Below are 18309 nucleotides of genomic sequence, written 5' to 3' on the forward strand. Positions count from 1 at the left end.
TCACTGGTGTGATATATGAGTAAAATATAACATTTATTTATAACGCTCTAAAAACAGGGGTACAATCACCACTGTGAAAAAGCCCCACCGTGTGTATAAAAACGTATTAACTAATAAACTCTGAGTTCTAATTCAATTGTGAACCTCCTATAGCTCAGTGTTCAACAAGAATATCAATACGGAATCAGCATTTGAAAAATGGGCATAACAATAGTCTTGACCCTAATTCACACTAGAGTCCGTGATAACCGCACCGGAAGCTCCTAGTGTTAAGGTATACAAACAATGCTAGTGTTCCCAATGCTAAAAAATTCCTATTCACAACTGACCGTACCCCTGTTTTTAGAGAGTTATAAATAAATGTTATATTTTACTCATATATTACACCAGTGAATCCTATTTCTCTACAAGCTATCATTAAGTGCCATTGTTTTCATCATTGACTTTGTACTAACATTCAGGCTGGTAATTTTATAGTCCTATAATAAGTCACGCTTATAACAGTTTTAACAGCGTCTCTTCAGGAGGAGCCACTATAGGCTGATGGCAATAATGAGTAGCAGAATGAGTATCTAAAGGCCACATACATTAACCCTGCACTCCTCCATCACTGAAGGTTGTCTCAACTTCATGTCAACAGTCACCCCTATATTTTAACAAAAAATGGTATGACAAAAACCAAAATAATTTTTCACATTCTGTATGCATTCAAATGTATTCTATCTTCCATATACTACAGAATACTTTATTTTTCCTGTGTCATAGGAAGTCTACTTCTCATCCTGGAGAACAGGATTTGTAATACTGAGTTTAATATCATAAGCATGAATTACAGCAGTGCTGAGGGACAATTTGCGACTCCAACCTCTGCACCCCTATAGTTACGCCCCTTATCCAAAGTGAGCGAAAGTATAAAAAAGTTGTACTGGTTGAGAAAAGCTCACACTGAGCTGAATTGAATGTGGGAATAAAAGGATCACTTTTATTTTTGGAGTGCTGTCTGATTTCCCATTTTTTGTTCATCGAGGGGCCATTGGACCGTGTCCCTAAGGTGTGCATTCACCTATTTATATGTCTTTTGACCTGGTGCTGCTGATATCCATTGAATTTATTTAATAAAGTATAATGGTGAGAGATTCTAGGCATACCTATATAACGACATTAACAACAAAAGAAAACATAAAAATGTAGCTCTGTGTAACAAATTAAACAGATACACAGTTTTGGGAAAAACTGAGTGCCCATCCCTGGGATGGCAGAATTGTTGCAGAAAAGTCCATACCATATTTGTGAATGGGTTTCTGCAAGCCCCATACAGATATATGGGATAGTTGCAGACATTTCTGTAACAAATCTACCGCATCTGAATGGGAACCACTAGTGGTTGTCATCCAGCATCAATAAAATGCTTAGCAGACCAAGACAACCCAGAAATAGAATTAAACGTGTTCATTATAAATATCTAAAAAAAAAATACACTCCTAAACATCGAATTTGCAACACCAAGGAGGGCAAGCCGTGAAGTTACGCAAATCGAGGAATTAGCAGGTGTCTCTAAAATCTACAAATTATCAAATTTTTAAGCCCCTAGCTCCAATCTGTGACATGTGGGAAGGGCATGAATGCCAGATTGAAAGCAATGTTTTTTAGCCACATGAAACCTCAGAAATTGGATCAAGTGGTGTGGGATGATTGTGCAATACCTACTGTTCGTCGACGTGCCAGTTATCACCACTTGTCGCAAACTGAGAGGAACAGAATCCTTAAACCGAGGGACCTTGATTTATCACTTTGGCAGATCGCTACGCGCCTAAGCCGAAATGTCAGCACTGTTCAATGTTGCGTGTCTTGGAGGTTTAGAAAACAACAATGAACAGAAATGACAGCAAGAGGTGCGCCGAGGCAAACCTTTGTATGGACGTACTGTCTGAAGAATGGTGCGTAGTGAACCATTCTTTACTGGAAGTGAAATTGGACGTTACATCCCAAGCCTAGGGCGGCTTCCCATGTCGACAAAAAAACAATCAGAAGGCTACGAGCCAGATGTCCAGCTACAGGTGTTTCATTGACCACACGCCACCGTTCTCAAAGGCTATCATGGTGCACAGCAACACGGCAATGGAGTTGGAATGGAGGTCCATCCTCTTCAGCGATGAGTCCCACTTTTGTCTTGGACGCAATGACAGCTGGAGATTGGTCTGGAGACCACGTGGCCAACGCCATGAAGAGGCCTCCACAAGGGAACCTCACACTGGTCCTATTCCCGGGATTATGATGTGGTGTGGCATAATGTATGGTAGCCGGACCCCTCAAGCCTTCATTTCAGGTACACTAACAGCTTGGCTTAACATTAATTTGGTCGTGAAACTAGTGGTACGGCCATTTCTCCAAAGAGAGACGTTTTTCAACAGGACACTGCCAGGCCGCATGTTGCTCATGCAACTGTGAGCAGCCTGCGTGGCCTAAACGTGCTACCATGGCCTGCAGCGTCTCCGGACTTGTTTCCCATCAAGTACATCTGGGACATCATTGGTTGACAATTGCAAAGGGAGCTGCCAGCAGCCAATCTTGATGATTTGCGTGCCCAAGTGCATTCCACATGGCATAACATTAGATTGCCAAGGCGTGTAAATGCATGTATTTCTGCATGTGGCGCTCATACTCGATACTGAATAAATCAAGATGCTTAGAATATTTTGTTTCCATTTTTTATCATTTGCATATCATTAACATGTCTATTGATCCTGTGATTTCCATAATTCCAAAACTTTTCCTTCTTGGTGTTACAATTTCAATGTTAAGGAGTGTAGGACCTATAGTCCCAATGCTCTTACAAGGAAACTTTTTCTTTTTTTTTTTATATACATGAACTATCCGAGATTTTGCACATGCAAGACATTGTCTATAGTCTGTTTTGTATTATTTGGCCAACGTCAGTATTTTGCTATTGAAAAAAAGATCTTTGACCACTGATTTCAAGCTAAAGTCTTTCATTCTGGAATGGTGTGAGATGATGGCCTTTACTGATGTTAACTTTACTTATGTATCTATGACATATCAGGAGATCATTTTGAACAGATTTCCTCTTTAAATATATATGAAATACTGTATGTCTGGCAAGGGAACAGTAAAGCATTGTTTTGTATTCAGCTTAGTTAAACACACAGAATGCATGTACACGTTGAAGACCCCATATGCTGAAGATGTGTGAAACATCCACAACTCAACATACATTATTTTTAGAATCAGGCATGTAAAACCGGCCACACAAGTAAGATATGTTGTTCGCCCAACAGCTATTCCTACCAACTACACCATAAACTTACACACTTGGCTTGGCTGAGCGTGTGTGTTTATTTCAATGGAAAGGGGAGAGAAGGAGACCCTTTTGGCAACTGCTTTTCTCCAACTGGAGCAATAAAGCCTTCTTTCCCAGGACATCTGCCATCAGGGGAAAGTCAGGCGACCCCCATACACATTAGATAGTCGACCAATACCACCAAAATCGTTCAGCTTGTAGATTGTAGCACCTATCAAAAATTTCAGGCTCAGTTACTTTCTGTGTGCTGTTAAATACCTACATTAAAAAATGATTTGCAAAAATAAAAAAGATGAGCGTATATTTTTTTGAGATGTAATTGGAGTGTTAAACTTTTGCCTCATGTCCTGAGACACTACTAGCTCCCCTTCTTATGATGGTCTAGGGCATTATATATCCCAGCTCACAAAATAAAATTATGTACAGTATGTCGGGATGCCAACAACATGATGGTGAAAATAGACAGAAAGAGAGCATTTCTTTTACCTTTAGAAACCCACATTTGCATACAAATTAAAAAAATTAAGAATTAGATTTTAGCAGCTATTACACATTTCAGGCTCAGTTATTCTATGTGTATTGTTAGTAGATGCGCTGTTGAATACCTACACAAAAAATATTTCTAAAAAGAAAAGAGTTGAGTTTTGGGGAAATGGGATGGAAGAGATAGTATTTAGTCCCATCTATTGAGGCCCCACTAGTTACACTTCATGAGAGTATTTTACATTACAGCAAACAAGGGATATGTACAGTATGTCAACATGCAACATCATGATGATGGAAACATATAGAAAGGGGACATTTACTTGATCCCCCTGTAAGTATGTTTCCGGAGTGCTTATGTTATATAAAAGTGCTATTTCTTCACATAACCCTTTAGGCCTTATTCACACGAACGTGTCCGTTTTGCCTGCGTAAAAAACACAGCGTTTTTTCTGCATTGCAGTTCTGTGTGACATGCGCGTCTGCGTTTTTTACACGCGTATGTCATCCGTATTTCACGCGTTTTTTACGACAGCAAAAAAAGCTGGATGAGGTGTTTTTCTTTTTCTCATCATTTCTTTAGCAATTGTTGTGTGAATCATGGACAGCACATGGATGTGCGTCCGTGTGCTGTCCGTGATTTTCACGCATCCATTGACTACAATAGGTGCATGATACGCAAAAAACGCACAGGAATAGGACATGCAGTGAGTCTTGCGCAGCGGACACACGCTGCGTGAAAAACACTGAATGTCTGAATGGCCTCATTGAATTGCACAGGTCCGTGTGATGTCCGTTGTTTTAATGCGCGTAACTTGTGTGACTAAGGCGAGCGTATTTCACGTCCATGTTATGCGTGTTAAAACAACAGACGTCACACGGATCTATGCAATTCAATTGGGCCATTAAGTGTTTTTCACGAGTTTCAGTGAAACTCACTGCATGTCCTATTTTTGTGCGTTTTTGCTTATCACGCACCCATTCAAGTTATTTACGCACTTTTGTGTGCTGTCCGTGATTCGCGCAACAGTGGCTAATGAAATGATAAGAAAAACACCTCCTTCATTTTTTTTTTTTGCTGACGTAAAAAACACGTGAGATACGGATGACATACGCGCGTAAAAAACACAGACGAGTGCTGTATACGGATGTTACACGGAACTGCAACGCAGGAAAAATGCTGCGTCTTTGTCGTGTAAATAATTTCTCCAGGTAGTAATCAGCCAGTTCAATGACTTGTTGAAATGATATTGATTTTGATTGTCCTTCAATTGTAAAATGTTTTTTATCCTTTTTCAGTATTAGTCACTTAGTCGTATTAAGAATATATAAATCAAGTCTCTTGGCTTTGCCTTCTATCTAATTGTAAATTCTATCTAGTTGCAAATTAATTTGGATCATGATAAGATGAAGATTCTGTTTCAAAATAATCCTCAAGCCTCCACTGTAAGGTTTCAAAGGTTGGCCGATTATCTGGATTTGCGTTCCAACATTCCAACATGATGTTATAAAGGTCCTCGGGACAGTTGAAAGGTTTAGGCATCCTGTAGCCTTGTTCGAGCTTTTCTAATGCCTGCCTCCCATTCATGCCTGCACAGGAAGAATAAAAAAGGTTAAAAAATAATCCATGTAATTGTAAAATTTACATAAAGGAATCATTTCTATCAACGTGCGCTGTGGGATTCCTTTAAATACATGATGACCTTGTCTTTTGCGTTAAAGCAAAGAGACCATGATCAGCAATTAAAAAACATGAAATTGCTCAGCTGATGATATTGCAGGTAAACCATATTAGTAATTGCTCTTTGCATGCTGGGTTTCTTATTAAAAATTTCAAATGCAAGTACAATTCATGGCAATATGTTTACAATGCTTTGCTGTATTTTAATAATAGATGAATCATTTCAATTATATGAAAATGTGATCTCATCATTGTCACTCGTTTTGTTTGGCTTCGGATGTTTTATGAAACATCACTTAATAACATTTATGCGGAACAGACATCAATACTATTTCCTTTCCTCCTTGTAAGCAATGAACCCTATGGTATTTCTGATTTATTCCATTCATTTACACTCTTCGTGTTATTGTTGTAACATACAGTGAAACGCCTTTGAAACTACCACACAAAATTGCATTAAACGTGGTCTAGAAGGGTGGTCTACTCAAGGAGGAGGTTCCACTGTAGTTATTATATGTGACTCAAAGTTAAAAAATAGCTCACAAACAAAAGTTGATTTTTAGATATATTACCTGAAATCACTTTTGGATTTATTTTGCATTTGTGCGCCTCTACTATGTTTTTCTGGAAACTACATTTTTATAGGGGTTTGTTTTAATCTGGCATCTTTTTTTCCAGACTTTTTCTAGTACATGTCAGATCTTTGTAATAGCGATTTCTCGATAAGCCTATGCCTAAATCTCCTAAATTCTGTTTTGCTAAATCACCAACTAGATAAATGTATAACATGTACTGTATTGTGCATTTACCTATAATTTTAACCTGCATAAGATACAGGTGGGTTCATGGAATAAGATACAGATAGGTTTATGGTGGAATAGAAAACTTGTTGAGAGTGATTGACTTGCCCCAAAAAAGGTCTTTTATAGTTAATAATAGTAATAATTTATATAACAACAGTGGTACATAAGCATACTTACCTCTTACCTATACTGCCCTGTGCCTTGTCTTAAAAGAAGGCCCAATGTATGCTTCCTGGCTCAGAGGACAATTACTATAAACTTTATGTTGTTGATTATAGTAGGTATAATACTTGTATATAGAAATTTAATTACTGACCTCTGATTTGTATTTTGATTAATCTATTGTTTGCTGATTTGGAACACTCTAAGGCGGGATTCACACGACCGGGTCCCGCCCGAGCCCGAGTGTCGGCCGTTAAAATCAGCCATTTTGCTCGGCCGGTTTGCATAAAGTTTTGCATCCGTTCCGGACCGGGCAGATCTGGACAGTGACATCAGTGGCAACTCCTGAAGGGGAATCCCCATGTGTTCAGGGATTCCGCTTCAGGAGTTTCCCCTGATGTCACTGCCCAGATATGGACAGAGACATTAAGCGCTCTGTCCAGGAGCGGAATCCCCGTAAAAACACGGGGATTCCGCTCCTTCAAGGAGCTAAAGTGCGGCTAGCACATAGCAGAGCGGGGAGATACCTCCCCGCTCTGCTATAGTGGCGTCGCTACAGTAGTAGCAGCAGCTGCTAGCGGCGCCATCGAAGGTGTCGCCGGGCCAGGGCGCTTTTAAAACAAGCAGGAGAAGGGAGCCAGCGCAGCGCTCCCTTCCACCTGCTGTACACCCCAGCCCTGCCACACAGTGTACAGCGCACAGCCATTCGTCCGAATGGCATCAACTCCTCCTCCTCACATGCACTCTGCGCTGTGAGGAGGAGGAGATAGAGCGCAAGTGCCGGAAAACCCGGCCATCACTCGGGACACATCCCGGTGATGGCCGTGTATTACCCGGCCCCATAGACTTCTACGGGAGCCGGGCGGCCGGGTACCCGGCCGAAAATAGAGCATGTCCTATTTTTTGACGGCCAGTTTTCCCGGCCGTCAAAAAATCGGTCGTGTGAATAGCCCCATTAGGGGTCTATTATTCCTAATGCAGCCGGGTGCCGGCCGATTTATGAACGGCCGGCACCCGGCCGGGAAACCCTGCCGTGTGAATGAGGCCTAACCCCTTCCCATCTTCCTCCGTAAAAGTACATTACAGATCGCAGTTAGTTAACGTGAGCTGCAGTAGTATTACGTCGCTGTGATGGCAGGGGCTCAGGAACTGAGCCAACGCCATATCTTGTGTGTGTCAGTTGTAATACATAGCCAACACTCCATTCTAATGTCCGGGATTTGAGATAACTACATTCCAGGCTGTTTAACTCCTTTGATGCCATGGTCAATGCTGATCGCGTCATATAGGTGGTTAGACAGAGGAGGCGAATGCAATCGCTGGGTGCCAATAAGTTTCTATGGCAGCCGGGGGCCTTCCAATGGACCCCAGGTATGCTATACATGGAAGCTTATTAGGTCTTGCCAGAGGCAGGGCCTAACGCCACGTTCACACGTGGCAGAAATTTTCTGCTGCAAATGTTGGTGCAGATTCGGGTAAATTACGCAGCGAATCTTCAGCACCATTTGCATATATGACAGGTAATTCAGATGTTGCAGATATCACAGCGGACTTGCCGCAGATTTCAGTTTTTGGATTGCAAAGGCTGAAATCCGCAGTGAAACTCCACTGCTTCTCCGCAACATAATGTGCATGCTGCGAAAGGAAAATTCTGCACCGCAGCCTAATTTCCGCACAGTTATTTTTCGCAACGTCTGAACTAAGTTTCCTAAAAATGGATAGAAAAAAGTGTAAAAAATGTCTTCTGCAGAATTTATCTGAGGACTGTTTGCAGCAGAATTCAACAACAATCTTGCCACGTCTGAACGTGGCCTAATAGTCTCTCTGTCAATTTTACACTGATACATACAATACATTGCAATACAGAAGTATTTCAATGTATTATATGAGCGATCAAAGGGTTAGATGTTCAAGTCCCATAGTAGAACTAAAAAAAAACTAACAAAAAGGTAAAAAAAACCTTACATTTAAATATACACACATATATATATATATATATATATGTGAAAACAAAATCATCTTTTTCCCACCATACTGTGTAAAAATAAAAAATATACATATTTGGTATCACCACATTCGAGCAGTAGGATAAAATAAACATAATTTTAATCACACATGATGTAAATAAAAAAAAAAATATCCCAAAAAAAAATGTATAACTACAACTCGTCTCACAAAAAAAAAGCAGTCGTAGAGCTCAGTTGATGGAAAAATAAAAATGTAAGGGGTCTGCAAATGCACCAAATTTTTATTAGGCAAAAGTAGAAAAACATTAAAAAAAACTTTATACATTTGGCATTACCGTAATCATAGCAACCCACAGAACAAAAAGTTATGTCATTTATATCACATTCTGAACTCAACATGCCATCCTTTGGTTGAACTTGATGGACAGGTGTCTTTTTTCAACCGTACTAACTATGTAACTATGTAAAAAGGGTTTTCAGTTTTTCAAAAATCCTTGGTTAGTCGCCTTGTGTCTAGCATAGCAACTCAACTCCATGCAAGTGAAAGGGGTTGGGCTGCCAAACCAGACCCATGGACAAGAGTGGTGGTGTTTCTGGGAATGAAAGTAGATATTTTTTTTCTAATCTCAAGATATACAACCGCTTAAATTATTCTAATTCTTTTGTATGATCATGACCATTTCTCTACATATGGACCTGCACATTATATACAATTCTGACATTAGTCAGTTATGTGACTAGTCTTTCCTATAAAGCCCACAAATAATTAGGCTATTATTTCTGAGGAATCAGTAATATAGTTGCACACTGCATAGGCAGTGTGAGCACATGCTTTTATTAAAAATACAGCTATAGACAAAATGATAATACCAGGGGCGTAACTAGGAAAGACTGGGCCCCATAGCAAACTTTTGACTGGGGCCCCCTCCCCTGGGTGCCACACAACCCCCCCTGTAGATAATGCCTCCCTGTAGATTCCGCCACACAGCGCCCCACTGTAGATAGCACCATACAGCCACCCTGTAGATGGCGTCATACACAGCCCCCTGTATATAGCACCATACAGCCCCCCTGTAGATAGGGCCATACAGCCCACTCCCTGTATAAAGCGCCATACAGCCCCCCTGTAGATAGCGCCATACAGCCCCCCTGTAGATAGCATCATACAGCCCCTCCCTGTATATAGGGCCATACAGGCCCCCCTGTAGATAGCGTCATACAGTCCCCCTGTAGATAGCGCCATACAGCCCCCTCCCTGTATATAGCGGCAAACAGACCCTCTGCAGATAGCATCTTACAGCCCCCCTATAGATAGCACCATACAGCCCCTCCCTGTATATAGTGCCATATAGCCCCCTCTATATATAGCACCATACAGCCCCCCTGTATATAGCACCATACAGCCCCCCTGTATATAGCGCCATGCTGCCCCCCTGTATATAGTGCCATACAGCCCCCTGTAGATAGCGCCATACAGCCCCCTCCCTGTATATAGTGCCATACAGCCCCCCTATATATAGCACAATAAAGTCCACCTGTACATAGCACCACACATCCCCCTGTATATAGCACCATACAGCCCCCCTGTAGATAACGCTATACAGCCCCAACCCCGAAAAAAACGGCCTGTAGCCTATGGTTTGTCCCACAAAAGACATGTATCCCCTATGCACAAGATAGGGTATACATGTGTGATCGCTGGGACCCACAGAGATAAGTAGAACGGGGGACCAAAAGTTCCCCGAAGTTCTCCATGAGAAACCTAGGACTACCGGGGTCTGTGTCCGGCAGCTCAATAAAAAAGAAAAGAAGCGCTGGTTACGCATGCGCACAAGCGCAACCTGTGCTCCATTCATTTCTACGGAGCTGCCGACACAGACCTCGGAAGTCCGAGGTTTCTCATGGAGAACTTTCAGTCCCCCGTTCTCCTTATCGCTGGGGGTCTCAGCGATCACACATGTATTCCGTATTCTGCGGATAATGGATACATGTGTTTTGTAGGAACAACCCCTTTAATGGCAGCGCAAGGAGAAACCTCCCTGCTCTGCCGTTGTGTTCAGTGGCGTCGCACTGTAGCAGCATTAGCGGCTGCTAGCGGAGCCTTCGGCCATGGGGGGGGCCTTCACGCCGCGGGCCTCGTAGCAGCCGCTATGGCTGCTACAGCGGTAGTTACGCCACTGGATAATACTATATATGTAGAATTGCAAAAACCTAGTATTAAAATAGCTTCATTTTAATTGATTGTTCCTATAAAAAGTTTTTAGGAAAAAAAAGATCTATACTAATAATTGTTTATAGGACCTATCCTTTAAGATAAATTGTTCAAGTCAGTCAGTCTTTCCTTTAGTGCATTTCACATCGCTAGTATTACAGTAATATGTTAAAGAGGTTATCAGACTTTAAAAAATAATTATACAGAAGCAAATGTTTATAAAATAAATAAAAAATACACAGCTTTCAGATCCTTCGTTAATCCAGCGCAGTCGGTCTGGCAGATCCCCTGGTATTTGTTTACAAAATGATGGCATGTGACCACTGCAGCCAATCAGTGGCCTTAGCAGTCACGTGCCGTACTATTAGCATCACCGCACAGCTATGGAAGCCATGATGCCAGTAATACAGCACGAGACTGCTGAAGCGACCGATTTGCTACAGCAGACACGTGCCACCAGCTTGTAAACAAAGTTTTTGTTTTTTTTCAGAAGTCAGATAATTACTTGAGTCTTACTGGGTTTTAAATAACAAAAACATAAATCATTAGATAACATCCGTGTTAGTGTCAGAATTACAGAGGAATTTACCGGGATATGGCATCTTTCCATATGTTGCTATTTCAGAAAGGAGGATACCAAATGACCAAACATCAGACTTAACGCTGAATTTGTTGCCTCGTATTGCTTCTGGTGCCGTCCATTTCAGAGGAAGTTTTGTATCATTTGTGGCTTGGTAAACATTATCATCCTTAAAAAGAAATAAAGAATCTGAAAGGTATGTTTTAGAGTCTGGTATTCGCAAAGAGTATAGAGTTGAATAAAGAAAAGGCTATAAAATGCATTTCTAAATGCTATTAAAGAAGCACTCCAGCACTTTTTTTTCCAACTCAATAATCACTATATAGTAGTTATAGTCGACAACAGCATCTATTCCCTACTTCCAGCATTATATATCTTTACCGCAATTTGCTCAATTTCGGAAGCCATCTGGAGAGCTTTTTCTAAGGACACCACGGAGTGTAGTGGAGCTTCTGCTACTGACATCTGCGTAGGTGGCATGCTGACGTCAGTATGAAGGTGTGAAGAGTGGCAATATATATCGGGTGTGTAGTTGCATTATGATAGTACAATTTAGTACTGGAGTGCTTCTTTAGGTATTAAAATATTTTACAATAGAAGTCATATGGATAATTATAATATATACTGGTAACACATGGTGCATGGAGCAAAAAAATATAAAGCGTTTTTTGAAGAAATAGAATGTCTCATGATTTACAGTTTTACCTCGAAAACTCTGGCAAGTCCAAAATCAGCCACTTTATAAACACTATTTTCCCCAACAAGTACATTTCTAGCTGCTAAATCTCTGTGGATGAAGTTTTGTGTTTCCAGATATGCCATTCCTGATGCCACTTGCGCACCCATGTCTACCTGTTGGGGTATTTTGATTGTCGCACCATTATCATCTAAAATCAAGCAATAAATAAGCAATTTATTAGTATTTTATTATGTCTTATAAAATACAGTTGTCATATGCACCTAACATTTTTAAAGTTATTATTAACTATGTGTGATACAATCAATAGACCAATTTTTTTTGTCTCAACCATATTACGGATCAGTGTGGTATGGATCTGTAATATGGCACCCGTTGCATGTTATGGGCCCATACTCTAGCTTTGCTATGTAGTAACAACAAATAATAAAACAAAAAAGACTTAACAATCTAAAGGTAGGGTTCATTTTTATATGATTACTGATTTTTAATGGTCTTGCTGGGGTTGTCCAGTAAAGAAACCCCATTTTTATATATCCTATTAGAGGAATCGAATTAATAGCAGGAGAATTTTTGTGGCCAGATTGGAGAGCTGTTAGGGTGGATTAACATGCGACAATTTTATGCAGAAATTTCATCTGAATGGGGTTTTTTTCTTCAGCAGGCGCATGGAATTTTTCAAGTTCCATTCAGATGAATGGAACTGATTGTCAATTGCAGAAATTTATGCACAAAATCTGCTACATGTTAATCCACCCTAAAGTTCTGTTCACATGGAGGATTTTGCATGGCGGATTCCACCACTAAATCCGTCACTGAACTATTCAGGAAGATTCCTCCCATTGACTCTAATGAGAGGTTCGGGCGGAATCCGCCCAAAGAACGAGCCGGACACTTCTTTTTCCCACTAGTTGAAAAAATCAACTAGTGGGTAAAAGAAGCGTCCGACTTCCATTGAAATGAATGGGAGGGGGGATTTTGCGGCAGAATCCCCCTTGTGAACATACCTTCACAGAGAGCATCTCTTATTCTACTGCATTACACAGAGAGTCTATTAATTTAAATGGGCACTGTGTTTTACTTAATTTCCCCTGTGATGGCGCTACAGAGAAATTGAACACTTATTCCCAGGCTTCCCCACAGATAACTTATTGTCAAGAGACCCTTCTAAAAAGTAGGATTTGTCTAAAGCAGAGAACCCCTTTATCCTATGCACTATATTTTTACACTGTGTGACAAATGTGGCTGCAAAATTACTCAGTAGCAGCCAGACACCCTACGTTGTGATTGTGGGTTCCTGCATTCAATACAGGGAGTATTGTAACTAGTCATGTGATCTATGACCCCAATGTTTCAGAGCTGATGAGTTTAACTACACCTAGATCAGCTTTGTTACTGACATGTGCCACAACAACAGGCATTTTTTTTTCTAAACAGCACTGTCAACCTAAAACATAGATTAAGTCCAACCCATTTTATAATTCTATTTAGGATCACTGAACACATTTTAAAAATATGAGTAAAAATTTTAAAAAATATTTACTATTTTTCATGCTTTAGTACAGAATAAGAATTATGACCTTTTTATCTAAGAATTATACTATTTTTTAACATGGCCCAGAAGTCTTCTATATATAAGTTATAGCTGTGGGAAATAAAATAAAAATTACAAAAAAAAAAATTTCTACAAAAATGAACATAAAATATGAACACTATGGGTGCTTTGATCACAATCGAACCATAACTTCAGTAAAGCAAGACAAAAATGTCAACCCTTGTGCCACTGTTCTGCACAGATAAAGAACTATCACACTCAGAGAGCGGAACACACAAACAGCTATCGACAGAACACTAAGAAAGAGTTAATTTTAATATTGCTGTAGGTAAATCAAAAAGTATATGCAAAAAGATCAAACATAACCATCAAGCATTTTAACTGAATACCCATGCAAAATAGCTCTCAAAACACAACTCAGGTTATCATCCAAACTAGGGACACCTCTCTGTAGACATAAATGTCTCTGTGTAATGACGGGGGTGGGGAGACAGACAAGTGAGCCCTAATCTACCCACCACTCAGTCCCTGCCTACTTGCAACGACCCGCCCTAGGCGATGGGGTACAACTGGGCGACGGTCCCTACGCTCAATAAGTGCACGACAGACAAACAGACAAGGGTACACAGAGCTAGGGGGAGAAAGGGGCAGTTGCCCACGGCAACACCGTGAGCAACAAGAGAAGTGAACAAGCCGAGTCAAACCAGGAGAGTACGAGGTGCCAAACACAAAGCAGAAGAGTAGTAAACAAGCCGAGTCAAACCAGGAGTGTACGAGGTACCAAACACAGAGCAGGAGAGTAGTCAGCAAGCCGGGGTCAATATGAAGCAAGGACAATGGTACAAGAAGCTGCAGCAGGGCCAGGAAACCAAACGAGAAGAATCACAAGCAAAGGAGGAACAGGAAAGGCAGGTATAAATAGACAGAGGGCGGGAGCTAGCTCCGTCTGGCCAGGCTGTGATAGGTTCTCCCACTCCTAAGCCTGCCACCCTGAGTGGTGGAAGATGGAGTCAGTCTCACAGACATAGAAACAGGTGCAGACTGATTATCTATGGGCGTTAACCCCGAAGCTGTGCCTGGCAGATCCTTTACAGTACCCCCCCTTTTATGAGGGGCCACCGGACCCTTTCTAAGTGGACCTGGTTTACTGGGGAAACGAAGGTGAAACCTCCTGACCAATATCCCAGCGTGAACATCCAGAGCGGGTACCCAAGTCCTCTCCTCAGGCCCGTATCCTCTCCAATGGACCAGGTACTGGAGGGAGCCTTGGACCATCCTGCTGTCCACAATCTTGGCCACCTCGAATTCTGCCCCCTCAGGGGTGAGAACAGGGACCGGAGGTTTCCTCGAGGGAGCCAAGGACGGGGAGCAGCGTTTAAGGAGGGAGGCATGGAACACGTCGTGTACTCGAAAAGATGGGGGCAACTCCAGTCGGAAGGAGACAGGATTGAGGACTTCAATGACCTTGTACGGCCCTATAAACCGGGGAGCAAACTTCTTGGACGGGACCTTAAGGCGCAAATTTTTAGACGATAGCCACACCAGATCCCCGACCATAAACAAGGGGTTAGCAGAACGTTTTCTATCTGCCTGAGTTTTTTGTATGCTCTGGGACGCCTCTAGGTTCTTCTGAACCTGAGCCCAGACTGTGCACAGTTCTCGATGAACGACCTCTACCTCGGGATTGTTGGAACTACCAGGTGAAACGGAAGAGAACCATGGATTAAACCCAAAATTACAGAAAAAGGGGGAGACTCCTGAGGAGTTACTGACCCGGTTATTAAGGGAAAATTCGGCGAGGGGAATGAATGAGACCCATTCATATTGACAGTCAGAGATAAAACACCTTAAATATTGTTCTAGAGATTGATTAGTCCTCTCAGTTTGGCCATTAGTTTCAGGATGGAAGGCAGAGGAGAAGGACAGATCAATCTCCAACTTTTTACAGAAGGCTCTCCAAAACAATGAAACAAACTGTACCCCTCTATCAGAAACAATATTGACAGGGACCCCATGGAGACGCAGGATGTGTTTGACAAACAAGGTAGCTAACGTCTTAGCATTGGGTAGTTTTTTGAGGGGCACAAAGTGGCACATCTTACTGAAGCGGTCTACTACAACCCACACCACCGACTTGCCTTGAGATGGAGGCAAATCGGTGATAAAATCCATGGAGATATGGGTCCAAGGTATCTGGGGAATGGGCAAAGAACATAGAAGCCCGCTGGTCGGGACCTGGGAGTCTTGGACCTAGCACAAACTTCACAAGCGGCGACGTAGGCCTTAACGTCTTTAGGCAACCCAGGCCACCAATAGTTTCTGGCAATGAGGTGCTTGGTACCCAGGATGCCTGGATGGCCAGATAGTGCAGAGTCATGATTTTCCCTAAGTATCCTTAGCCGGAATTGCAGGGGAACAAACAGCTTGTTCTCAGGAATGCTCCCAGGAGCTGAACCTTGATCAGCCGCAATTTCAGAGACTAAATCAGAATCAATAGCGGAAATGATTATACCTGGAGGCAAAATACAAGCAGGATCTTCCTCCGAAGGCGGGCTGGCCATGAAGCTACGTGACAGTGCATCAACCTTAACATTTTTAGACCCAGCCCTATAGGTAACCACAAAGTTGAATCTGGCAAAAAATAACACCCAACGAGCTTGTCTCGGGTTTAGCCTCCGGGCAGATTCTAGGAAAACCAGATTCTTGTGGTCGGTAAGGACCGTTACCTGGTGTCTAGCCCCCTCCAGGAAGTGGCGCCACTCTTAAAATGCCCATTTAATGGCTAAGAGTTCACGGTTGACAATATCATATTTACTCTCAGTGGGTGAAAACTTCCTGGAGAAGTAGGCACAGGGACGGAGATGGGTGAGGGACCTGGTACCCTGGGACAAGACAGCCCCCACTCCCACCTCGGACGCGTCAACCTCCACGATAAATGGATCCATTTGGTTGGGCTGAACCAGCACCGGGGCCGAGATAAAGCACTTCTTAAGGACCTCAAAAGCCTGGACAGCCTCAGGAGGCCAGTGGAGGAGATCAGCACCTTTGCGAGTGAGATCCGTAAGAGGCTTAGCGATGACCGAGAAGTTAGCAATAAACCTCCTGTAATAATTAGCGAACCCCAGGAAGCACTGTAACGCCTTCAGGGAGGCAGGTTGGACCCATTCCGCCACAGCCTGGACCTTGGCGGGGTCCATGCGGAATTCATGAGGAGTGAGGATTTGGCCCAAAAATGGTATCTCCTGCACCCCAAACACACATTTTTCGGTCTTTGCAAACAGTTTGTTTTCTCGAAGGACCTGGAGCACCTTCCTAACATGCTCAATGTGGGAAGACCAGTCCTTGGAAAACACAAGTATGTCATCAAGGTACACTACAAGAAATAACCCCAGGTAGTCTCTTAAAATCTCATTTATGAAATTCTGGAAGACCGCGGGAGAATTACACAACCCAAAGGGCATGACGAGGTATTCGAAATGACCTTCGAGCGTGTTAAATGCAGTCTTCCACTCATCCCCCTCTTTGATGCGGATAAGGTTATACGCCCCCCCATAGATCAAACTTAGAGAACCATTGGGCCCCCTGAACCTGATTAAAGAGATCAGGAATCAGAGGAAGGGGATACTGGTTCCTTACAGTGACCTTATTCAAGCTTCGGTAGTCAATACACGGCCTAAGACCACCATCCTTCTTCCCTACGAAGAAGAAGCCAGCACCTACCGGAGAAGTAGAGGGGCGAATGTAACCCTTGGCCAGGCATTCCTGGATATACTCTCTCATGGCTTCACGTTCGGGACAAGAGAGATTAAATATCCTACCCTTAGGGAGCTTAGCTCCTGGTACCAAATTGATTGCGCAATCATATTCTCTATGAGGAGGTAACACTTCAGAGGCCTCCTTAGAGAAAACATCAGCGAAGTCCTGAACAAACTCAGGTAGCGTGTTCACCACTTCAGGGGGAGAAATAGAATTAACATAAAAACATGACGTCAAGCATTCATTACCCCACTTGGTAAGGTCCCCAGAATTCCAGTCAAACGTGGGATTATGCAACTGCAACCAGGGAAGGCCTAAAACCAAATCGGACGATAATCCCTGCATTAACAGTACAGAGCACTGCTCCAAATGCATGGAGCCAACAAGGAGTTCAAAAACAGGGGTATGCTGTGTCAAATAACCATTAGCAAGAGGAGTGGAGTCGATACCCACTACCGGGACAGGTTTAGGCAAATCAATCAAAGGCATAGCTAGAGACATAGCAAATTCCACAGACATGATATTAGCAGAAGACCCTGAATCCACGAAGGCACTGCCAGTAGCAGACCTACGACCAAAAGAGAACTGAAAGGGAAGCAAGATTTTATTACGTTTCATATTTACGGGAAATACCTGTGCGCCCAAGTGACCTCCCCGATGATCACTTAGGCGCGGAAGTTCTCCGGCTGCATTCTTACGCTTAGGACAGTTGTTCACTTGATGCTTGTCATCCCCACAGTAGAAGCAGAGACCATTCTTCCTGCGGAAATCTCTACGTTGTTGGGGGGACACGGAGGCCCCGAGTTGCATCGGTACCTCCGTGTCTTCCGGGGAGGAACGAAGTAACGGAACCTCGGGAGGCATCATGGGGGAGTCAGAGGAGAAAACATCAAGACGTTCAAGTCGTCGTTCCCTGAGACGTCGGTCAAGTCGTACCGCTAAAGCCATAACCTGGTCTAGGGAGTCAGAAGAGGGATAACTAACTAGCAGATCTTTCAGGGCGTTCGACAGACCCAACCTAAACTGGCACCTTAAGGCAGGGTCATTCCACCGAGAAGCTACGCACCACTTCCTAAAGTCAGAGCAATACTCCT

The 18309-nt window shown here is 42.6% G+C and overlaps 1 protein-coding gene across 1 annotated transcript in view; it reads right to left on the reverse strand.

Moving 5' to 3' along the window:
• Window positions 1-5149: 5149 nt before the first annotated feature.
• Window positions 5150-18309, reverse strand: part of FRK (fyn related Src family tyrosine kinase) — a 124292-nt gene continuing 111132 nt past the window's right edge. The window contains exons 6-8 of the mRNA XM_075864234.1: window positions 11913-12094; window positions 11217-11376; window positions 5150-5392 (exon numbers count right to left, since the gene is read on the reverse strand). Coding sequence (XP_075720349.1) covers window positions 5190-5392; window positions 11217-11376; window positions 11913-12094 — 545 coding nt within the window. The 3' untranslated portion in view covers window positions 5150-5189. The remainder of the gene's footprint in view (window positions 5393-11216; window positions 11377-11912; window positions 12095-18309) is intronic.

This window comes from Rhinoderma darwinii, chromosome 4, assembly GCF_050947455.1.
Source record: "Rhinoderma darwinii isolate aRhiDar2 chromosome 4, aRhiDar2.hap1, whole genome shotgun sequence".
NCBI lineage: Eukaryota > Metazoa > Chordata > Amphibia > Anura > Rhinodermatidae > Rhinoderma > Rhinoderma darwinii.